This window comes from Anomaloglossus baeobatrachus, chromosome 5 (genome assembly GCF_048569485.1).
Source record: "Anomaloglossus baeobatrachus isolate aAnoBae1 chromosome 5, aAnoBae1.hap1, whole genome shotgun sequence".
Taxonomy (NCBI): domain Eukaryota; kingdom Metazoa; phylum Chordata; class Amphibia; order Anura; family Aromobatidae; genus Anomaloglossus; species Anomaloglossus baeobatrachus.
Window position 1 is genome coordinate 55,528,960 of NC_134357.1, and position 25,367 is coordinate 55,554,326.

General features: G+C 47.4%; 1 protein-coding gene across 1 annotated transcript in view; it reads right to left on the minus strand.

The window, feature by feature from the left end:
- Positions 1-6,134: 6,134 nt before the first annotated feature.
- Positions 6,135-25,367, minus strand: part of LOC142312619 (alpha-2-macroglobulin-like) — a 179,396-nt gene continuing 160,163 nt past the window's right edge. The window contains exons 29-36 of the mRNA XM_075351614.1: positions 23,151-23,356; positions 19,735-19,950; positions 15,869-15,996; positions 10,134-10,224; positions 8,296-8,364; positions 7,617-7,719; positions 6,331-6,372; positions 6,135-6,250 (exon numbers count right to left, since the gene is read on the minus strand). Coding sequence (XP_075207729.1) covers positions 6,135-6,250; positions 6,331-6,372; positions 7,617-7,719; positions 8,296-8,364; positions 10,134-10,224; positions 15,869-15,996; positions 19,735-19,950; positions 23,151-23,356 — 971 coding nt within the window. The remainder of the gene's footprint in view (positions 6,251-6,330; positions 6,373-7,616; positions 7,720-8,295; positions 8,365-10,133; positions 10,225-15,868; positions 15,997-19,734; positions 19,951-23,150; positions 23,357-25,367) is intronic.

The following is a 25,367-nucleotide window of genomic DNA, read 5'->3' on the forward strand; positions in this document are numbered from 1 at the left end:
TTTTTTGTAGCTGCGTTTTTGTGATGACCACAAAAATGCAGCATGTCAATTATTTCTGCGTTTTCCACTGCGTTTTTCACCCATTGAGTTCAATGAGATGTTCAACAACGCAATGAAAAATGCATATAGCCGCGTTTCTATGACTAAAAACGCAGCTATAAACGCAATGGGTGGGCAGTAAAGTGATGTGTACAGGAAGAGGATTCCTTCTGTTGGTAAACACAGAAGCATGAATCCTCCCGGTACCGCCACCGCTGCCTCCACCTCCCGTCCGGTGCCATGTCAGCTCCGTGCGGCGCCATGTCTGGGCGGGAGGTGGAGGCAGCAGCGAAAACCAAAGTGAACAGTAGAAAAATAAAAATAATGTCATATATACTCACCTGTCTGCAGGGTCCCGGTGCCATGCCCGCTCCCATCTCCTCCCGGTACCGCCGCTCTGCCTGTGTGCAGTCTCCCCGGGGCAGGACCTTGCTTGCAGGACCTGGCGGTGGATCACCTGATGCAGTCACCTGACGCATCAGCTGATCGTAATTCTCGCGAGGTCGCCGGCTTTTTCGCGCACGGCCGGCTATCAGCTGATTCTGCCGTCAGGGGATTTCATCAGCTGATTACCGGCAGCTGCTGCAGCGATGGGACAGGATCAGACTCTCATCCGATCGCTGCAGGAGCTGCCGGTAATCAGCACAGACGTGAGTATTTATTTATTTTTTTTTTTTCTACTGATGCATCAGCTGATTGTATAATCGGCTTTTATACAATCAGCTGATGTGTGATGTGATTCACGTAGTTTAACCTGACACATCATCTGATCGCTCTGCCTTCCAGCAAACCGATCAGATGATATTGGAACCGGATTGGACGGCGCGGGACCCTAACCCAGGATTACTGCGGAGGGGGGTTCTTTATTTCAATAAAGATGGAGTCACTAATTAATTGTGTTGTGTTTTATTTCTAATAAAAATATTTTTCTGTGTGTTGTGTTTTTTTATCATTACTAGAAATTCATGGTGGCCATGTCTAATATTGGCGTGACACCATGAATTTCGGGCTGAGGGCTAGCTGATAATATACAGCTAGCCCTAACTCCATTATTACCCAGCTAGCCACCCGGCATCAGGGCAGCTGGAAGAGTTGGATACAGCGCCAGAAGATGGCGCTTCTATGAAAGCGCCATTTTCTGGGGTGGCTGCGGGACTGCAATTCGCAGTGGGGGTGCCCAGAAAGCTTGGGCACCCTGCACTGTGGATTCCAATCCCCAGCTGCCTAGTTGTACCCGGCTGGACTCAAAAATTAGGCGAAGCTCACGTCATATTTTTTTTTTTTAATTATTTCATGAAATTCATGAAATAATTAAAAAAAAAGGGCTTCTCTATATTTTTGGTTCCCAGCCAGGTACAAAAAGGCAGCTGGGGGTTGGGGGCAGCCCGTACCTGCCTGCTGTACCCGGCTAGCATACAAAAATATGGCGAAGCCCATGTCATTTTTTTTTTCTTTTTGGGCAAAAAACTGCATACAGTCCTGGATGGAGGATGCTGAGCCTTGTAGTTCTGCAGCTGCTGTCTGCTCTCCTGCACATTGTGCGATGTGTCATTGGGATGGGCTGTGTTGTGTTATTAGCCCAGTTATGTGGCCCATGCATCATCAGACGAGCGCACATTGAATACCTGACAGATACCACTTGCATTGGCTACCACTCATTATTAAACTGGATTCTTTGATGTTGACGCCGCTGTAGCACCCACGGGACAGAGGTTAACTGTACTCTCCGCCGGTCCGGTGATGTCAGGTCTGGAATGTCACAGGTGGCCCTAGCCGGCTTCGTGGCACCAAGGTGTACAATAAAAGGGATGATGAGGAATGGATGGTGGATGGGAGTAGTTGTTGTCTCGTGACGCCACCTGCGGTATGTGGCCAGGGATTAGCCACCGCTGCGGTCGCTGTCCTCTGGGGCGGGTGATGTCGCAGATGGATAGTTCAACTTCCCGTAGGTGAAGCTAGGCCCCAGGGAGGATGATAGAGATAGTAGTGGCCGTTTAGCGCCGAAGCGCTGGACGATGGTGGCAGCAATAAGAGGCTAAGTTAGCAGCTGCGTGTCCAGGTCTTTTTACTCACAGTTCAAGTGCTTCCCTCAGGGTACCGGTCACTGCCGTCATGGGCCCCAGCTGATCCCGGATTCTTTGGAGGTCAGTACCGGTATGGTAATCTGTGGGCCCTTCCTTCTTTAAAAGTTGGATCCCCATGGCCTGAAGCTACTTGGGGACCCCGGTTCCTGTAGTGTTAGCTCCCATCCCATATGCAGATGACGCTGGTCCGTGATGGGGCCTGACCATGCTCACGACTCCGGGATCCTCTGTGCCACTGTGCTCCAGGATCTTATGGGGGCCAGAGGGACATACAATCCCCCTGTCCTGCAGATTCTGGTGGTACATTGTGAAGTCTGTGCCACCCTAGGGCTCTGCACCCTGCACTCACCGGTCCCGAGGGAGTAATGAAGCTCTCCCCTTGGTGACCGTATTAACCGAAAAACCCATCTGCTCTTGACCTCTCCTGCTGGAGAACTCTCAACTGTTGTGTCAGCTCCTAACTCCCCCTTGTGGCGCTCCTCCCCTGGTTCCCTGTCACTAGTGGGTGGCAGCCCCAATGTTTGGTGACTACCTTAAGAACCGACCCAATGGGGAGGGCAACTTGACTGTATGTATGAGATTGTGTGTAGTGGAACCGATACCAACCTCCTCTGGACCCAGGATGAGTACCGCACCTTAAGTGAGGTGCAGTACCCTGTGGCGACTGAAGCCTCAGGGGTACCACACCACCCCCTGATGAAGGCAATGCTGAAACACGTTGAGTTGTGTGCGAAATTATACACTGATAATGATGGTTGTAAGCATGCCCCAGCACTGACTGACAGACAGCTTTCTACTGATACACGGCTGTCATTTAGTGCCAAGGTATGATTGCATCCACTCTCAGTGCTGTGAGCAAAGACTGAAGTTGCTCCATTCATGTCTGCATGACTGAAAGCTGACAACTCCCATGAGAAATTCATGAAGATGGTGATTTAAATCTAAGTCTCCTGCCCCCGCTCATTCTTTAGTAAAACACAATTTTATGTTTTTCACCTGTAATGCCCCTTTTATTTGTTTTTTTCTTAATGGGTTTGGTATTGTAATATCTGAAAGGTCCAATAATTATAACCATGACTTATGTGTCCCACACCTTGGTTACATTATGCTGATGCATCCATTTGTATTGGTTCTTCAGTTTGACATTAATAGCAATATCAGACCTGAGAGGCCCCCTTTCATGTTAACCCTCTGAAAAGACAAAAGGTTACTCCCTCCTAGATAAAAAAAAAAAAAAAGATGTTCAAACTCAACAGGTGCCATGTTTTCTTGACCATGAAAACTGTAAAGCTGTGAATTAGACCTCAGGAGGCTTAGATGATTCCTTAGAGGAAAATACCATGACCGTATAGAATTTTTGTTTTCAGTGTTGACAAAGTTTGATCTTGATTAGTAGGTAAAATGTTCCTCTTTAGAAAAAGTTGGTTTATGTTTAATGGATCTGTATTTTATACATTTCCTTTAGTTTACCCACACCCCGCCTCTTGACCCACATCCTCTCATTTCCTTCAGTTGGAATCCTTTTTCAACTATACTGAGAAACAATTTTTTGTATCTATTTTCTATTTTTCGTAGAATTAATAACCTTATGTACAGGATGTATACCCTGATAAGTCTGGAGAACAATGCCTCATTTATCTGTAAAATTATTTTTTTCACATCAGCTCAACTAAGTTGCATTGCCAGAGGCAAAAGACAAAAGTATGGCTAATCCTATGAAATAAATGCAGTATTTTTAAACCATCTATGCACTATATATTGATTGAGCAAGAAATCAAATGACTACAAAATATGAGACGTGATTTTATTTTTCTTTATATTTTTACACAGGTTTATTATTTATTATGAGTCTATTGCATTCTGGTGTTGGGTTGAAGGTAATGATGCAGTATTCAGGACTGCCAGGTCTTATCTTGAATTTTCAGACTTATCTGTAGTCAAACAAATAAATGACAGATTATACATTATATAGAATAGTAGAGTAGTGTTGCATCATTATGACCTATACTAGCCAACATTTATGAATGGTTTTCTGGAGGTGTAATCTATATAGGCCACTCTCACACCCATATGACGACATCCACAAAAAAAGCTTATTGTAAAAAGAGGTTAAAAAAAGGCTTTTGTGAAATCTGGTATAATTACCAAGTATTCCAGAAGTCATATATATATATATATATATATATATATATATATATATATATACATACAGTATACACATACACACAGCGGTTGAATGAGTATTGAGAATGTCAACAATTTTCTAAGTAAATGTATTTCTAAAGGTACTATTCACATGAACTTTTCACCAGATGTCGCTACCAACCCCTCCAGTCTACGCGGGCAAATACATCGGACCATGTACCAAACCATTGATGTCCATAACTTAAGTTATGTATAATAATGAAAAGTGATACAGGGAAAAAGTATTGAACACCTGAAGAAAGAGAGGTGCAAAAAGCCATGGAAAGTCATGACCCCAGGTGAAATCTATCAGCAATTAGAAAGCAATCCTGCCACTTAGAGAAAAATAATATCAGCTTGCTTAACTGATGGCCCATGAAAAGGTGTCTCATTACCAAGGTGCCACACAAGAAACATCTCATGATGGGTAAAACCAGTGAGCTGTCTCAGGACCTTCACAATCTTATTGTTTCAAAACATACTGTTAACATTGGATACAGAAGAATTTATAAACCACTAAAGGTTCCAGTTATCACTGTTGGGGTCATAATACGGAAGTGGAATTTAATCATAAAGAGGCCATGACTAGGTGCTCATTTCAAGATTGCAGACAGAGAAATTAAAACAATTATCAGAAAAATGTGTCCAAGAGCCAAGAGACACCTGTGGAGAGCTACAGAAACCTGGAATCAACAGGTACAATTGTTTAAAAAGAAAGAACAAAAAAAAAAAAATAATGCAGTTAACCTCCATGACCTGTTTGCACACTGACCACAAAAGACTCCAAAGCTGAACTAATAGGATTTTAAATTTTTCTCAACAACATTTAGACAAGCCTGTGAAATATTGGTAGAGTATAGTCTGGTCAGATGAGACCGAAACTGAACTCTTTGGATGCCATAATACACAGCATGTTTGGAGGCCAAAAGGCACTGCATATCACCCCCAAAACACCATCCGTCAGTGAAGTTTGGAGATGGAAACATCTTGGTTGGGGGCTGTTTTACAGCATATGGCACTGGTAAACTTCAGATGATTGATCATATAAACAGTCCTAAATACCACACTAGGTGTATGACAGCTGAATATGCAATAAAACCCAAACCAAAGGTAAGTGTAGTACCCCAGGTAAAAAAGAGAATCATGCATGAAAATCTCAATATTACAAAATATTTAAAAAAACAATAAAAAAAACAAATGCTAAAAGACAAACAACAGGGATTGCCTCATTGAAGTATGGACAAATATAGTGAGACATTCTTGATAAAACTCTGATGCCATTTAACAGGATGATGAAGATGGAATGAAGGTGGACATTTTAGCAAGTTAATGATCCCAAACATACAGCATTAGTTTCAGAGAAATAAAATTAAGTCTCTAGAATGTTCCAGCCAATCACCTGACCTGAATCCAATAGAAAATTAATGGAAGGAACTAAAGCTCAAAGTCCATAGAAGGAGCCCACAGGAGTCTTCAGGATTTGAAGAGTGTTTGTGTGGAAGAATGGACCAAATCCCAGCTGAGCAATGCATGCGACTAGTTGCTCCATACAGGAGGTATCTTAAAGCAGTCATCACCAACAAAGGCTTTTGTTCGAAGTATTAAATAAATTTCAGTAAGCGTGTTCAATGCTTTTTTACTTTTTTACTTCCAGAAAACGAAAAGGATATAAAATTCTGATTTCACTATACTGGATCCTTTTCTCCCCCAATAACAGCTATCAAGTATTCTTGGGGTACCCCCAGACACAAGAGATCATCAGAATTTACTGAATCAGTATCCAACATCTGCTAACAGGGATTTTTTCCTACCTTTATACATATTAGGTTATTGGCTGATCTCATCATAATCTGTGACATTTATATAGTGTTTTGGACCATCTAGATACTTATGTGTCAAACAGAAAACACTGTTATAGAACTTTAATTGTCTGAGTAATTTACCTAAAGTGTAATATTATGTAGACAAATTGAAAATGATCCTATAGAATAGATCTTTTAAAATTAAGTGTGAATTTACTTACCGTAGCTGCAAGGATGGTTGTAATCTACAGTGGCCTGTTCATCTGGGGGACAAAAGGAGCCGCATTAGGTTCTATACTGTAATTTTATAGGGGTGTGTCTTAAGTTCTTAAATGGGTAAAATTGTGAAATAATTGTAAAAATTTGCCACTTTTCAATTTACCTTTTAATAAAAATCCTCTCTGTTCTCAAGACTGAAAGAATTTTTTAACTCTATAGAGTATAACCAAGGTTACCAGCCACCCTGCAGTCTTAAGGGGTTTTAGATGCAGCGGTATCGCTAGCGAGCATACCCGCCCCCGTCGTTTGTGTGTCACAGGCAAATCGCTGCCCGTGGCGCACAATATCGTTAGGAGCCATCACACGGACTTACCTGCCTAGCAACGTCGCTGTGGCCGGCGAAACGCCTCCTTTCTAAGGGGGCGGTTCGTGCGGCGTCACAGCGGCGTCACTAAGCGGCCGCCCAATAGAAGCGGAGGGGCGGAGATGAGCGGCCGTAACATCCCGCCCACCTCCTTCCTTCCTCATTGCTGGCAGCCGCAGGTAAGCTGTAGTTCGTCGTTCCTGTGGTGTCACACATAGCGATGTGTGCTGCCTCGGGAACGACGAACAACCTCAACAATCAACGATTTTTTGAAAATGAACGACGTGTCAATGATGGACGATTTGGTGTGTATCTTCCATTGTTAATGGCCGCTCGTTGGTGTCACACGCAACGACATCACTAACGATGCCGGTCGTGCGTCACGGAATCCGTGACCCCGGCGATATATCCTTAGATACGTCGTTGCATGTAGAGGGGTCTTTAGAGTGGCTGGTTTCCTAGGCATTGAGAACTTGCCACTTGAAAGTTTCATCCTTTAGAACCTGCTCGTGTATATCTGAAACTGGATGGATCACTGTATTCGGCCAGCTTCAGTGTTCCTGTGCTTCTCCTATGCTCTAGAAGCAAAGCTTTATCTGCTTGCAACTTGGGAAAGTTTTCAGTCTGGAGCTGTGGCTCAGCCAAGCCTTGGTCTGATCCATCAATTTTCAGGAGCTGACCATACTCCAGTAACCAGGAAGCCATGAGGTAGAGGAGCAATATGCTTCAGAAGATTAATCATGAGAAAAAAACCCTTTAAGATTTACCATCTCTTAGTCATTGAGTAAAGTTGAAGACCAACAGATGATTCGTCAAGTTCATCATACAACCCTACAGTTTTTACCCAGAAAAAGGTAAGAAACCCAATAATTCAGCACTAGCTTAGAAACAGTTTAAAATCTCGACAAAAAAAAATAGGCTTACCTGTCTCGTAATAATCGTAGACTTTTGCTGTAGCTGGTTTTAGATCCTTCACCTCAATGTCCTGCTCCACCGTGAAGGAGAGGTTTACTGGATTGTGACCAATCTATAAGGAGAGAATATTCCAAAAGCAATAAGAAAATAACTAATACATGCAGATGTTAACTTTCTTTGGAAATAATCTAATAAATAGACAGGACAGAAGGTCATGGGTTGAACTTAATGGACTTAAGTGTACCGTCAACTTTAAACGCTATGAATCTATGAAAATGATCTGTAATGTACTGAATGCACTGCTAGCTTGGCAAATCCAAAATTTTGGGAATTAGATTTTTTTGAGACAAGAAGGGGTTAAACAATATACATTATACTCACCTGACTCCCGACCTGGCAGATCCTTACTGGTTACTATAATTTGTGTTTTCATTTGTAACCCCTTTTCTCTCGGTTACCTATTATACTTTGAGGTTTTGAACATAACAAATCGAGTTTCGATTTGGGCCAATTTTATTCAGATCTGCTTACCGATTCTAGCGAATCTGTCCTAAACAAATTTCAGGAATGTCTCTCCTCTCTGTTACTAAACATTAGCATTTCTGGATCGTTGTTATGGAAGGATCTCAGATGTTCTTAGAAGGAACACAATGGCAAAATGAAAACTATAACAATGACGGATACAGACCTGGTCCATGTACAAAGTCACCAGGTCAGTCTGGATCTCACTTCTCTGTATTAACTTGTCCTTTTCCAGCTGTGAAAAAAAATGAGTGTTAGGACTAGGACAATGACAGGAACACAGTCATAACTTCAAACAAACCCGATATTCATCTTTTTTTGGGGTTCATCATTATTTCTACCTATGTGACACTTGTCTATCACATCTGGATTTTCATTGTAAGAGAGTGCAAAAACTGAATACATCAAGACCAAATTTAGACGTCCGTGGAACACTTTCAATGTAAGCTGTATGGACTGGCCGGGGCTCTCCCAAACCCAACTCATCAGCCACATAGGCATATATGAGGCTAATTAATTCCGGTAAGGAGATCCAAAGCCAGTCTGTATACAGACCATGTTTGATTTGGTCTAAAGCTGGAAATTTGACACAGTCCATAGACAAGAGGTCTACTGTTTCTGTCACAAAAAAAAAATCAGACCCTTTATGCTGACAATTACGGTAGTTATATACTATTATTCCTAAAATATTAAAGAAAAATATACATATTTTATTACTTTCTTTTACTATATAAACACTGAACTAAGAACAGAAATGTATTAGAAACTTTTAGGCTCTAAAATCTCTAACAAGATCCAAATCTACCTTGTGTAATTTATAATACTAGTTTCTATTTAAAGGCATTGTCCAGTAATTTTAGATTGATGACCTATCATTAGAACAGGTCATCAATATTAGATTGGTGACAACCAGCACCCCCACCACTCACCTATATCTAGTGTCAGCAGCGGCAGGTAGTGATCAGTTGCAGAGCTGCACAGCTTTGTCTACTGTTAATGGTCACAGGGATATGAGAGGATATTTAGTACCTAGTTGCGGCCACTCTGTAGCTCCACAGTTGATCACATTCTGCCACTACCGTCACCAGGAAGAGCTGATCCTTATAAAATTACTGGACAACCCCTTTAAAAGGTAGGTGGGTCTTTGGGCACCTTTCTACACATCACTCCTACTTTTGCCCACCCATAACTTTGCCTCTGTCATGCAATGACAAGCAGGGTTTAAGCAAGAACTAGGGAAATCCCCAGCAGGAGCCACGACACAGGGTACACAGTACAAGGCAGGCCCCGCCTCTAGGAAGAGGGGAGCGGTGACACCTCCTAATCTCACCTGAGGCTGTACCCTGCACTCCCTAACAGCACTATACAGGTTTCATTCAACCTGTAGTCGAGTAGGATACCTTGAACCCTAGCAAGCCCTGTATTCAATCTGGCTAGTGAGCAGGCCAGTGAGAGCACCAGTCCCAGCACTAGAAATAATACAACACAGGGGTAAATAGACAAACAAGGGAAGAACGACAAAACCACAAACTTGAATGCTGCAACAACACGGCTCCAACAACTGAATACTGGCGGCAGTAATCCAGCAGCTCCTAGAGACATGCGGTCTCCTGGGTGGTTACCAGAGATAAGAATCTATTTCCAGCAAAAGCTGAAGGATAGAGTGACTACTTAAAGGAGATGGGAGTGGTCACAACCATATGAGGTGATTTAGCTAGAGGCTGGTAGCAGGAAAAACTGACATTAACTCATGCAGTGCCAACAGAAACCAAAAACGTTTATATGCTGATCCACACAAGAATGGGTGAAGAACAGATCATAGAACCATCACACATCTGTCAGCAAGAGACACTCGTCACAGCCTCTTTCAGAACTTTTCGAATACCTTGCTTTAGAATATATTAGAATATTGAACAACAGGTCCATAAAAAAACTCAAAGTCCATTCTATGCTGCAGTGCAGCCATTTTCCCCATTTTTCAATAAGATCATTTCTATAACTTACTTTCCTAATTGTGAATTTTACAGGAATATAACCAGACAACATCTTGACTTCAATGACGGCCATGTTAGATTTCTCCCGAGTGCCGGTATAACTGTAAGCATAAAAATCCAGACATGACAAATATAGTATATTCATACATTCATTATAGGTTATGTTCTTTTTTGTTACCTAAAGGTTAGGCTGCCTTCACACATCCGGTTTTTGCTGAGCGGCACAATACGGCAGTTTGCAGAAAAAACGCAATAGTTTTTTTTGGCCTTGGTTGCGTTTTTTTCTGCATAGACTTGCATTAGCGCCGTATTGTGCTGCATGGCCTTGGTTGCATCCGTTTTTTGCCAGATATTTAGCCCACGCAGTGGCTGGATGGAACGTTGCCTGGCACTTTTTTTTGTGCGGTGTGAGACTGTGACCGGGGTTATCTATGACGGCCGGTATGTCTCGCCCCGGTTGTGCTCACTCCATGATAATCCACTATAGGGTTAATGCTGTTTTCCCTACAGGCTGAAGGGAGGGATAAATAGATTCAGGAACAAGGGCAGGTGTGCCGGGTGTGAGGGAGTGATCACATCTCCCTGAGTTCTCTGCCGGAAAGGCACATATGTACTATTATGGACTTTTTCTTTGGAATAAACCGTGTGCTGTGAACCTTGGTGCCTGGATCCCGTGTCTTCTGCAGCGCAGCCGACGACGCTACCTCACATATGGTGAATCGGCGGGCATGACAGCCGGTGAGGTGTAGCATTCATCCCTGGTGACCCAGCTGCGCATGTCCTGGATTCGAGCGGCTATACTACAGCCCAAACCCGGCGACGCCATGGAGGACATAATAAAGCATTTGGCTCAGGCTAATGCACAGCAGCAACAGGCTAATGCACAGCAGCTACAAACCAATGCACACCTGCTCCAATCCTTGCAAGTGCAGGAAAAAAAATTCCAAGAACAGATGGATCAGGCCAATGCACGTCAGCAGCAAGCCTTGCAATTGCAGGAAAAAAGGCACCAAGAACAGATGGTTCTCCTGGCCAAGTCGATCCGTGCCGGACCGGCAGCAACAACCCAGGGACCGGGTGACGACGGCAGCGTCCGGAAAGCGGTGAGACAAGCGTTGCAAAAGATGACCCCGGGTGATGATGTGGAAGCGTTCCTGGCGGTGTTTGAACGGGTGGCCGAGCGGGAAAAGCTGCCGACCCCGCAGTGGGCTGAGGTATTGTCACCTTATCTGACGGGGGAACCCCAAAAAGCATACCTGGACCTCTGTACCGAGGACGCCATTGACTATGTGACCCTGAAAGCCGAAATACTGGCTCGGTTGGGGGTGAATACCTATGTACGGGCTCAGCGGGTAAATCAGTGGTTCTATGAGGAAGCCAAACCCGTACGCTCCCAGGCCTATGACTTGTTACATCTTGTAAAAAAGTGGTTGCAGCCTGACACTCTGAGCCCGGCGCAAATGGTGGAAAGGGTAGTAGTGGATCGTTTTGTGCGCACTTTACCCGTCACCGTTCAACGGTGGGTCGGACAGGGTGACCCGAGTACCCTGGACCAATTAGTGTCCCTGGTAGAGCGGCATGTGGCTACGCAGGACTTGATACGGGACACTGAGACTTTGCGTACCGCCCGTCGGTCCGGCCCCTCCAAGCCTAGGGCCAAGGACCCACCGCTGACACCGGTGAGGGAGTCCGCTACCGTCCCGTCTGAAGCCGCACCCTCCGTCCCTGAGGTCCGGAAAACTATGTACCCTAAACGACAACTCGTCAAGGGGGTGTCCTTCCCTATTAGATGTTGGCGGTGCCAGCGGGTGGGACATATGGAAGCCCAGTGTCCACTCACCACGGAGCCCATGGATTGTGGGGTTACCCGGCGGGGTTCAATGTATGCTCAGGTGGTGTGTACCGCTGACCTGGTCTACCCAGAGACTGAGCCCCACTTGTGCCAAATTCAGGTGAATGGATGTCCGGTTACAGGCTTGTTGGATTCCGGAAGCTTAGTGACCCTTGTGCGATCAACCCTAAGGGCTAAAGTAAAGGCCACCGGACGTACCGTGGGGGTGGTTTGCATACATGGGGACCGCCGAGACTATCCCACGGGGATAGTCACCATCACAGCACCTTGCGGTCAGGTGCAACATGAGGTGGGACTTATTAATACTCTTCCCTATGATGTGATCCTAGGAAGGGATCTGCCCTATTTTTGGACTTTATGGAAGGGACCTCCTAAGTCCCCTCAGATATTGGTCAGTCCGGGACCTGAGCCCTACAATCCTGAATCCGGGACGCCTGCCGTAGGGGTCCCCATGATAGGGACAGGATGTGAACCTGATAGGTCACCCCTAGAGGTATTGGCAGGAGAGGCTGAGACGGTCGAGCCCATCCCGGAGTTGGAGGCGTCCCCGGATACGTTTGGGACAGCCCAACTCCAGGACCCTACATTAATACATGCCCGGAGTCGGGTGACAGTAGTTGACGGGGTGGCACAGCTGCCTGGTGCCCAGGTAAGATACCCCCATTTCGCTCTTAAGCAGGATTTACTCTACCGGGTAGATGAAATACGGGGCGTAGGGGTAGAGCAGTTGGTGGTGCCCCAGCCGTATCGCCGGCGGGTCCTCGACTTGGCTCATAAACACCTGATGAGTGGTCACCTAGGGGTCAAGAAAACGCAGGAGCGAATATTGCAAAGGTTCTATTGGCCCGGGATCTTTGGGGAGGTAAAACGGTTCTGCGAAACCTGCCCGGAGTGTCAGCTTACCGCACCCCTGACCCACTTTCGCAGTCCGTTGGTACCGTTACCCATTATAGAAGTCCCTTTTGAACGGATAGGGATGGATCTGGTGGGGCCCCTCGTAAAGTCTGCTCGAGGGCACCAGCATATCCTAGTGATCGTTGACTATGCCACCCGGTATCCAGAGGCGATACCTCTCAGACATACTGCAGCCAAGCTTATAGCTCGGGAGTTGTTTGCTGTGTTCTGCCGGGTGGGGTTGCCCAAGGAGATCCTTACGGATCAGGGGACCCCATTCATGTCTAAAGTGACCAAAGAGCTATGCCGGCTACTCCAGATCAAGCAGTTGCGTACGTCTGTGTATCATCCTCAGACGGATGGTTTAGTGGAACGATTCAATAAAACCCTGAAAACCATGCTCAAAAGGGTGATTTCCAAAGACGGGAAAGACTGGGATATGATGCTTCCCTATTTGATGTTTGCCATCCGAGAGGTGCCACAGGCATCCACGGGGTTTTCGCCTTTTGAATTGTTATACTGGCGACATCCCCGGGGATTGTTGGACCTGGCAAAAGAAACCTGGGAGCAGGAGCCCACCCCCCATAAAAGTGTGATTGAACACATTTTGGGTATGCAGAACCGCATAAGCGAGGTCATGCCAATTGTGAAGGAGCATTTACAGGAGGCTCAGGCCGCGCAAAGCGGCCGCTACAATAGACAAGCCACCGTGCGGACCTTTAATCCCGGGGATCGGGTGTTGGTATTGATTCCCACGGCAGAGTAAATTCCTGGCTCAGTGGCAAGGCCCCTACGAGATAAAGGAAAGAGTCGGGGTGGTTAACTATAAAGTGTTGCAGCCCGGTAGGCGGAAACCTGAACAAATATACCATGTCAACCTATTAAAACCTTGGCAGGAACGGGAAAACCTGATGGCTGTTTTTTCCCCACCTCCCTCCTCTTCGGGTCGTTCACATCCGGCTCCAGCAACCTCCGGAGAGGACGAACCGGAAGTAAGGATTGGAGAAGCCCTCACCAAGACACAGAGGCGAGAGGCCAGACGGTTGGTTCAGCAGAACCCCGATGTCTTCTCCGAGCTGCCCGGTAGGACCAGTCTGATACGACATGATATTGTCACCGAGCCCCACCTGAAGGTACGCCTGAAGTCATACCGGGTACCGGAGGCTCGACGACAAGCCATATCAGAGGAAGTAAAGTCAATGTTACGCCTGGGGGTCATCGAAAAATCCCGGAGTGAATGGGCTAGTCCGACTGTCCTAATACCAAAACCCGATGGCTCCTTAAGGTTCTGCAATGACTTTAGGAGATTGAACGAAATATCCAAGTTTGATCTCTACCCCATGCCCCGGGTGGATGAGCTGATTGATAGGCTGGGACAGGCGCGATATTTTACCACGCTCGACCTGACCAAGGGGTACTGGCAGGTGCCACTAACGGAGTCCGCCAAGGAGAAAACCGCTTTTGTTACGCCGGAGGGTCTCTTCCACTATGTTGTCTTGCCTTTTGGGTTACATGGCGCTCCGGCCACGTTCCAGAGGTTGATGGACTTAGTGCTGGAACCCCACCAGGCGTATGCATCAGCGTACCTTGATGACATCATTATTTACAGCTCCGATTGGCAGACCCACTTGGAACAGGTACAAGCGGTGGTGGACGCGCTTCGAACAGCCGGATTGACAGCCAATCCCAAGAAATGTGCGTTGGGACTCACGGAAGCCCGCTACTTGGGCTACGTGATAGGCCAAGGAGTGATTAAGCCCCAAATTAACAAAGTTGAGGCGATCCAGAAGTGGCCTAGACCCCTGACCACGAAGCAGGTTAGGGCCTTCCTGGGTATCGTGGGGTACTACAGGAGGTTTGTAAAAGATTTTGCGGGACTATCAGCCCCCTTGACGGACCTTCTCAAAGGCAATAAGTCCGTCATGGTGCGCTGGACTCCGCAGGCCGAGGACTCCTTCCGGGCCCTGAAGGGGGTCCTGTGCGGACAGCCCGTTCTTGTAAACCCTGATTTCCGGAAAGAGTTCATAGTACAGACTGACGCCTCGGAGGTCGGCCTGGGGGCAGTGCTGTCTCAGGTGGTTCAGGGGGTGGAACACCCCGTCACCTTCTTAAGTAGGAAGCTCACCCCTCCCGAGCGGAATTATAGCGTAGTGGAGAAGGAGTGCCTGGCGATCAAGTGGGCCTTGGAGTCCCTACGCTATTACCTGCTGGGACGTCAGTTTCGCTTGGTGACGGATCACTCTCCACTGGTCTGGATGAGGTCCGCCAAGGAACGGAATGCCCGGGTTACCCGGTGGTTCCTTTCTCTGCAGAACTTCCGGTTTACGGTTGAACATCGGGCCGGTAGGTTGCAGGGCAACGCCGATGCCTTGTCCCGCGGCCCGTGTTTGATGGCAGGAGTTCAACCCCGCACGCTTGAACTGAGGGGGGGGGGTATGTGAGACTGTGACCGGGGTTATCTATGACGGCCGGTATGTCTCGCCCCGGTTGTGCTCACTCCATGATAATCCACTATAGGGTTAATGCTGTTTTCCCTACAGGCTGAAGGGAGGGATAAATAGATTCAGGAACAAGGGCAGGTGTGCCGGGTGTGAGGGAGTGATCACATCTCCCTGAGTTCTCTGCCGGAAAGGCACATATGTACTATTATGGACTTTTTCTTTGGAATAAACCGTGTGCTGTGAACCTTGGTGCCTGGATCCCGTGTCTTCTGCAGCGCAGCCGACGACGCTACCTCACAGCGGCGAAAAAAACGTATCGCGCCGGATTTGTAATGCAAGCCTATGGACGCCGGATGCGGCGTCCCACAGCAAAAACCGCATCCGGCCGCCATAGGTTTTTGAGCCGGATTGAGCCGCACTGCAAAAACCGGATGTGTGAAAGCAGCCTTAGCAGTTTTGAGAAAAGTTTGCTTTTTGCCATTGTTTTTTAAGTAGATTTTGAGCAATTACTCTATATGGTGTAAAAGATTGAATAAACGCTAAAAAGAAAAAACTCACGAAGCATTGATAAGAATTTCAAATTTTGTCACAGGATGTTCCAGACATTCTCTTCTTGAGGATGATTTTACACTTAATGAGAAGGTGGCCGGACCTTTTGGAGGAGGGACATTGTATCTCAATACAGCCTGTGAGTTAATGGAATAATGTCAAAGGAGCAATTTCCCATAAAAAATGTTATAACATTTTATATCGGTTATATAAAAGTATGATATGATACTTGACACTGGCACTGTAATGAAGAAAACAGAACACTGCATATAATTGCATTAAAGTATCATCCATCAGTGAAGGAGTAATTTTCCGACTTATTAGGCCATGTTAGGCGGATTGATGAAGCAACATTGTTGATGCGTAACTATTAAATACAGTGCCTTGCGAAAGTATTCAGCCCCCTTAATTTTTTTTCAACCTTTTCCCACATTTCAAGCTTCAAACATAAAGTTAAAAATTTTAATTTTATGGTGAAGAATCAACAACAAGTGGGACACATGTGTGAAGTTGAACGAAATGTATTGCTTATTTTAAACTTTTTTAAAAAATAAAAAACTGAAAATTGGGGCGTGCAATATTATTAGTCCCCTTTAAGTTAATACTTTGTAGCGCCACCTTTTCCTGCGATTACAGCTGCAGTCGCTTGGGGTATGTGTCTATCAGTTTTGCACATCGAGAGACTGAAATTCTTGCCCATTTTTCCTTTGTAAACAGCAGGAGCTGAGTGAGGTTGGATGGAGAGCGTTTGTGAACAGCAGTTTTCAGCTCTTTCCACAGATCCTCGATTGGATTCAGGTCTGGACTTTGACTTGGCCCTTTTAATACCTGGATACGTTTATTTGTGAATCATTCCGTTGTAGATTTTGCTTTGTTTTGGATCATTGTCTTCTAGGAAGACAAATCTCCGTCCCAGTCTCAGGTCTTTTGCAGACTCCAACAGGTTTACTTCAAGAATGGTCCTGTATTTGGCTCTATCCATCGTCTCATCAATTTAATCATCTTCCTTGTCCGTGCTGAAGAAAAGCATACCCAAACCATGATGCTGCCACCACCCTGTTTGACAGTAGGAATGGTTTGTTCAGGTTGATGAGCTGTGTTGCTTTTATGCCAAACATATCGCTTGGCATTGTGCCTAAAAAGTTTGATTTTGGTTTCATCTGACCAGAGCACCTTCTTCCACATGTTTGGTGTGTCTCCCAGGTGGCTGGGAGACACACCAAACACTTTTTATGGATATCTTTGAGAAATGGCTTTCTTCTTGCCACTCTTCCATAAAGGCCAGATTTGTTCAGTGTAAGACTGATTGTTATCCTATGGACAGACTCTCCCACCTCAGCTGTAGATCTCTGCAGTTCATCCAGAGTGACTATGGGCCTCCTGGCTGCATCTCTGATCAGTCTTCTCCTTGTTTGATATGAACGTTTTGAGGGACGTCCGGGTCTTGGTAGATTTGCAGTGGTATGATACTCCTTCCATTTCAATATGATCACTTGCACAGTGCTTCTTGGGATGTTTAAAGTTTTGGAAATCTTTTTGTAACCAAATCTGGCTTTAAACTTCTCCACAACAGTATCACGGACCTGCCTATTGTGTTCCTTGGTCTTCATGATTCTCTATGTGCTTTAAACAAAACACTGAGACTATTACAGAGCAGGTGCATTTATACGAGACTTGATTACACACAGGGGCTTATTATCATCATCGGTCATTTAGGACAACACTGGATGAACTTTTGAGTGAGTTTGCTGACCTGAAAGTAAAGGGGATGAATAATATTGCACACGTCAATTTTCAGTTTTTATTTTTTTTTAAATAAAGTTTAAAATAAGCAGTACATTTCGTTCAACTTCACAATTGTGTCCCACTTGTTGATTCTTCACAATAAAATTTAAATTTTTATTTTTATGCTTGAAGCCTGAAATGTGGGAAAAGGTTGAAAAAAAATCAAGGGGGCCGAATATTTTCGCAAGGCACTGTATATCTAGAGCTCTTATTGGCTTTGCAAAAGAGCTTCCTAGATGTTTGCCAAGTCTCAGCTGTGCCTTCAAGAGTAGCTGAACTTTTAAACCAATGTTTCATAGAGTTGATCGGTGGTTGTCTTGGTCACCCCGATAAACCAGTCAACACATGGGGCAGAAGCACTCATCTTTTTTGAGCATGATCCAACTGAGTGGCCTATGGAATCAATGACTTTTGTTTAACCCCCTCAGAACTACACATCGTTATGCTTGTGGATATGCTGAGTTTAAGGGGTGCTTCACACACAGCTAGCTCGCTGCCGAGATCGCTGCTGACTCACGTTTTTTGTGACGCAGCAGTGACCTCATTAGCGATCTCGCTGTGTGTGACACTGAGCAGCGATCTGGCCCCTGCTGCGAGATCGCTGCTCGTTACACACAGCCCTGGTTCGTTTTCTTCAAAGGCGCTCTCCCACTGTGACACACAGATCGCTATGTGTGACAGCGAGAGAGCGACGAAATGAAGCGAGCAGGGAGCAGGAGCCGGCATCTGGCAGCTGCGGTAAGCTGTAACCAGGGTAAACATCGGGTAACCAAGGTGGTTACCCGATATTTACCTTAGTTACCAGCCTCCGCAGCTCTCACGCTGCCTGTGCTGCCGGCTCCGGCTCTCTGCACATGTAGCTGCATTACACATCGGGTTAATTAACCCGATGTGTACTGTAGCTAGGAGAGCAAGGAGCCAGCGCTAAGCAGTGTGCATGGCTCCCTGCTCTCTGCACCTGAAGCTGCATTCCACATCGGGTTAATTAACCCGATGTGTACTGTAGCTAGGAGAGCAAAGCTAAGCGGTGTGCGCTGGTAACTAATGTAAACATCGGGTAACCATACCCGATGTTTACCTTAGTTACCAGTGTCCCCAGCTTCCAGACGCCGGCTCCGTGCAAGCGCAGCGTCGCTTGCACGTCGCTGCTGGCTGGGGGGTACCTTCACACTTTAGCGATGCAGCAGCGATCCGACCAGCGATCTGACCTGGTCAGGATCGCTGCTGCATCGCTACATGGTCGCTGGTGAGCTGTCAAACAGGCAGATCTCACCAGCGACCAGTGACCAGCCCCCAGCAAGCAGCGACGTGCAAGCGACGCTGCGCTTGCACGGAGCCGGCGTCTGGAGCTTAGCTTTGCTCTCCTAGCTACAGTACACATCGGGTTAATTAACCCGATGTGTAATGCAGCTACATGTGCAGAGAGCAGGGAGCCGCGCACACTGCTTAGCACTGACTCCTTGCTCTCCTAGCTACAGTACACATCGGGTTAATTAACCCGATGTGTAATGCAGCTACATGTGCAGAGAGCCGGAGCCGGCAGCACAGGCAGCGTGAGAGCTGCGGAGGCTGGTAACTAAGGTAAATATCGGGTAACCACCTTGGTTACCTGATGTTTATCTTGGTTACAGCTTACCGCAGCTGCCAGATGCCGGCTCCTGCTCCCTGCTCGCTTCATTTCGTCGCTCTCTCGCTGTCACACACAGCAATCTGTGTGTCACAGTGGGAGAGCGCCTTTGAAGAAAACGAACCAGGGCTGTGTGTAACGAGCAGCGATCTCGCAGAAGGGGCCAGATCGCTGCTCAGTGTCACACACAGCGAGATCGCTAATGAGGTCACTGCTGCGTCACAAAAAACGTGACTCAGCAGCGATCTCGGCAGCGAGCTCGCTGTGTGTGAAGCACCCCTAAGTCTATGTTTGGAAATAGAAACAGAATCTCAGGTGTATAGGGTACACAACCCAAATTATCATGAAGGACATCCCATAAGAACACCTTACCATGACTAGATCAATAGCAACCACTGATGAATAGGCTCATTTTTCACAATTGGTTGAGTTCATATAATCAAAATTTTAGTTTTCTCCTCACCTGAACAAAAACACAACCATTTCCTGTTCCCGTCACAGTGTAGTCTTCAGGTACTTTAGATAGTGTTGCCCTTTGGAGTAGGAGCCGGTTATTCTTGTCCACGTGAAACTGTTCTAGAAATCCTGACTTGGAACTGACCGCCACATTCACATCTCCTTTATTAGAAAATGTCATCTCTCCATACTTGGCCATAGCCTGAAGAGCCACCACCGTGTCCTTCAAAAGAACAAAAAGGATTTAATTTACAAGTACAAGGAAGGATATACTAAATGTAACCGGCATATAGACAAACTTCTGATACATTATACATACATGACAGAAGGTATAATCCTTGGGATCACTAACTTTCTCAACCTCAATGTTGTCACAAAGAGTACATAGAAAAAAATACCCTGGTGATGTCATCAACTTTACAAGGCCATCTCCGACATAAAAACACAGCTTGGGGGTTCAAGTGCACAAATCAGTCTGATGATTGTGCCGCCCCCGTAGCAGCAGCCGGGCTGCTCGGATCTGGGTTCTCAGTGGCTCGAGGGTCTCCGGACCTGGGGTCGTGCGGCCATTCAAATGAAGGGGGGGCTATTTACAGGGAGATTGTGATAGAGTTTGTGACGCCACCCGTGGTATGCGGTAACTAGAGGGGGATACCGCCGCTGCCATTGGGGAGTACCCGGGTTGATGACGGGGGGAAGCTAGGTGTTGTAACCCTCCACGGGTAGGGGCATGCCCCGGGACTTTGTATAGGGTAAAGGCCGTGGGATGCAGGGGTCACTTGCGTACTCACTCAGTCCATTAAGCTGACACCGACAACTGGGTAAACCAAAGTTTTGTACACTGCTGCCTCTGAGGGGAGCTAGTTTCGGTGCCGTCCCCAATGGTGTTGCCTGGTGATCCATGATCTGCCTCCTGGCACTAAGTTTTCTTCTCTGGTGGTCCCGGTAGTGTGAAACTTGCCGGGTCCCACTCCCCACTATGACTAAGTGTGGGACCTTGCTCTCAGGGTTCACGCTTGGGATTTTCTGGACCGTTTTGAGTGGAAAATCCGATCTCCCTCGTTGCGCTAGTACCCCAATTTTGGAGCAGTTGGGAATGAATCTTGAAGGCTCCGTTCTCCACAGGTAAATTGTCAGGTTGCCTGAAGCTACTCCCCGACCTAGGGTCAACGTACCCCCTCGTGCCTTGGTCCCAGCCCGGTGATGGTGCAAGGCCGCCGGCTGTCCTCCTCGACAGATCCGTGCCCCTTGCCACGATCCCCTGCGACCGGGGTCCACTCCTCTAGGCCCATACCAACGTCTGACACCTAGACAGCTTCCAATGGGAGTCCCCACTCCCGACCTCCTCAGAGCTCCTTACTGCTCGAGGTCTACTTCCAGACTGACTACTCACTACACTCCTCACCTCCCCTTCCTGACCCCCCCCAGGTAGGAGACCCCTGGTGTGTTTGGTGGGTGTGATGCAGGGTGTATCTAGGACTTTTGATTAGCTGATGTAGGCAACACCATATGGTTAGGGACCCATAACCAAGAGGGAGGTGGGTACTGCACGGTAGGACAGAGTGTAGGATACCCTGTGACGTCCTGATAGTCCAGGGGCGTCACATGATCACACTGGTTCATGTGTCTTTTTCATAGGCAAATCAAGAGATTTATGAGCAAGCGTCAGAGATTCCTTCTTGCCTAAGTGGTACTACTTATTCTTGAGAAGTCTCTTTATAGTTCTAAAGTCTTCACCTATTATACCTGCATATTATATAAAGTTAGCTTATAAAACTACAGCGGGTCATACACATTAGAAAACAAAATCACTAGAGAATTTTATTTGAAACAATATTTCTTGTCTTCTGGACTAACCTCATGCCCCAGAAAAGGATTGGGCATGTAGAAATCCTTTGTTCACCAACAGAAAAAGTCCAATCATAGTTTATTTGCCCCTCCTTGTGAACATAAACATGTAGGCGCTTTCAACTCTACTATGGATGTTTACGATGGAGGCTGGTCGAAACAATTGTTGTCTGAAAGAGTGTTTGATAGACATCAACTGCATGTGTGGGAATGGCCAGCACTTTTGGGTTTTTTCACACTACAAATGAGTCTTCCATTAGAAGGATATATCGGAACTATTTTTGATGCACACTGGCATTGGGTATGCCAAATAGACAACCTTTTGGCACATGCAGAGAGAACATAGACCTACGGATACTCTTGTAGAGCATATACACATGTATGTATTTTACAAAGGTGATGAAAATACTACTTTAGCTTGTTGAGCTGGACAGATGGCCATGATTAAACCCTAGAAACTCAAACATTTCTTCAGCTTCAGTTTATATAATAAAAGCTTGCTGTGTTTGTGCTGCCCCTGCAGCGGTCGAACTGCTCGGATCCGGGGTTGCTGTGGCTCGAGCATCTCCGGACCCGGGACTTGCAGCCGCTCAAATGTAAAGGGGGTATTTACAGGGGATAAGAGTTCATGACGACACCACCCGTGGTTTGCGGTAAGGGGAATACCACCGCTGCCGATGGGAGTACCCGGGGGAGATGGAGTAGGGCAGCCACTTGACTTTCCCTCAACGGGTATGGGAGGCCCTGGGATTCTGGATGGTGGAGGTGTAGGGAAGAGCATAGTGCAGGTTGGACGCAGAGGAGGGCAGCGTTCTCACTCAGGCCGTTTTGGTATTGATGCGACCATAAAGTAAACTCTGACACAGAATTAAACCAAGTCTCTGGGTGCCGCTGCCACTTCAGGGGAGCTCGTCCGGGAGTCCGCTTCTGTTGGTATTGCTGATGGTCTGTAACTTTCCTCCATGCACTGTATTTAGATGTTCTGAGTGACCCCTCGGCTTGAAGCTGTCGGGGTCCCACTTCCTACTGTTAAGAAGCTGTGCTCTCGATGGCTGAAATTTGGGATTTCAGTGGGCCGCATAAGCTGGAAAGCCCTATCCCCCTCGTTGTGTTGGTGCCTCCAATCTCTGAGCTCTTGGGGAAAGTTCATAAAGAAACTATCCTCCACAGGTGAAATATCAGGTTGTGTGATGCTACTCCCTGATCTAAAGTCTAGTTTCCCGCCGTGCTTGGTACCGGTTCGGTTACTAGATACTCCGGTGCTGACCGTTCTCCAAAACTAAGTCTGAGTACCCTTCTCCAATACCCCGACTCCTCCAGTCCCAGACCACCATCTGCGACCTAGCCATAGTCTCCCAGGGAGCTAAAACTCCCTCCGCTCCTCCTGGTGTGCCTGACAGGGTGTGGTGTGAGGTGTGGCTAAGATTTGGATGCTGATGGAAGCAATACCAAAGGTTAGGATCCCAGAACCATGGAGGGTGAGTTCTGCATAAGGACTGTGGTGTAGTTCTCTGTGACACCCTATTAAGGTCAGGGACGTCACATGTTCACCAGCAAATAATTTACTTATCTTACCTGTGTAGAAGCGTAGCCTCCATATGCATTCTGCTGTTTGCTCAACCAATTCACAATCTGTGAAGCTTTGCCTATGTCTGGTGTTGCACCAGACAGAAAAGCCAGGAGAACATAGGAGGTCATCTCCACCTCTGCCGAGGGAGCCCGGTACCAGTATGAGACCTCAGAGGGAGGAGCAGAATCACGCTTCCAGTGTAATTGTCCATCTGTAAGGAGTTAAGCAATTTGTGAAATTCTTCAAAAGATATTCCATACAATAGGATTATATACTGCTACGTCTGTAATTTTGACCATAGAGAGATGACATATTAGTCATCTATATATATAATTGCCTTATTCTGTCTGTCTGTCTGTCTGTCTTGCTCCAAAATTGTGTCCTTACGGTGACACAAATCTGATTGGCCGCTGGGCTCGCCATGGCCCCACCCCCCGCACGGATTGGCCGCTCGCCTCGGCTCTGCCCCCCCACGGATTGGTCGCTCGCCTCGGCCTGGCCCCACCCTCCGCATGGATTGCCCGCTCGCCTCGGCCCTCCGCACGCATCGCCAGACATAACCTTGCGCTGCTGGGATCGTGACGGAGCCGGTATACGCTGGTAACCATTATACACATCGGGTAACTAAGGTCCCTTGGTTACCCGATGTGTATCATAGTTACCAGTGTACACCGGCTCCGTCACGATCCCAGCATCGCAAGGGTATGTCTGGCACTGCTGGGATCGTGACGGAGCCGGTGAACGCTGGTAACCATTATACACATCGGGTAACTAAGGTCCCTTGGTTACCCGATGTGTATCATAGTTACCAGCGTTCACCGGATCCCGGTACACATGTGCAGGGAGCCGGCATTATACTCCTCTCTCCCAAGGACTACTCCTCCTATTATAGTCCTCCTATTATACTCCTCTCTGAGTATAATAGGAGAACTATTATAGCATGGGGGATGGAGCACGATGGGGAGTGCGCAGCATGGGGGATGGAGCATGATGGGGGGTGCGCAGCATGGGGGATGGAGCACGATGGGGGGTGCGCAGCATGGGGGATGGAGCACGATGGGGGGTGCGCAGCATGGGGGATGGAGCACGATGGGGGGTGCGCAGCATGGGGGATGGAGCACGATGGGGGGTGCGCAACATGGGGAATGGAGCACGATGGGGAGTGCGCAGCATGGAGGATGGAGCACAATAGGGAGTGCACAGCATGGGGGATGGAGCACGATGGGGAGGGCGCAGCATGGGGGATGGAGCACGATGGGGTTGCGCAGCATGGGGGATGGAGCACAATGGGGGGTGCGCAGCATGGGGGATGGAGCACGATGGGGAGTGCGCAGCATGGGGGATGGAGCACAATGGGGAGTGTGCAGCATGGGGGATGGAGCACGATGGGGGGTGCGCAGCATGGGGGATGGAGCACGATGGGGGGTGCGCAGCATGGGGGATGGAGCACGATGGGGGGTGCGCAGCATGGGGGATGGAGGACGATGGGAGTGCGCAGCATGGAGGATGCAGCACAATGGGGAGTGCGCAGCATGGGGGATGGAGCACGATGGGGAGTGCGCAGCATGGGGGATGGAGCACGATGGTGGGTGCGCAGCATCGGGGATGGAGCACGATGGGGAGTGTGCAGCGTGGGGGATGGAGCACAATGGGGGTTTCGCAGCATGGGGGATGGAGCACGATGGGGGGTGCGCAGCATGGGGGATGGGGCACGATGGGGGGTGCGCAGCATGGGGGATGGAGCACGATGGGAGGTGCACACCTCCCCCCAACACACACAACACACCACACACACACTGGGAACCTCAAACACCGCCCTACACAGACACCCACACACACAGACAACGCCGCACACACACAACACCCAACACACAAACACCGCGGCATACATAAATATACGCACATACCGCACAACACACACATTGCACAAAACATATCTCCCCCCAAAACACACCACACCCACACAAACCGCGCAACACACACACACACAGCGCGACAGACACACAGCGCTCCACAAACAACGCAACACACATACAACACCGCTCTCACCCCCCGCCACACCCAGACAACACCCAGAACATGTACAGCGCCCTACACAAACACTTGGTAACTACACACAACAACATCTATATATATATATATATATATAACAAAAATCATACATGAACTACACAATACGTAAATTCTAGAATACCCGATGCGTAGAATTGGGCCACCTTCTA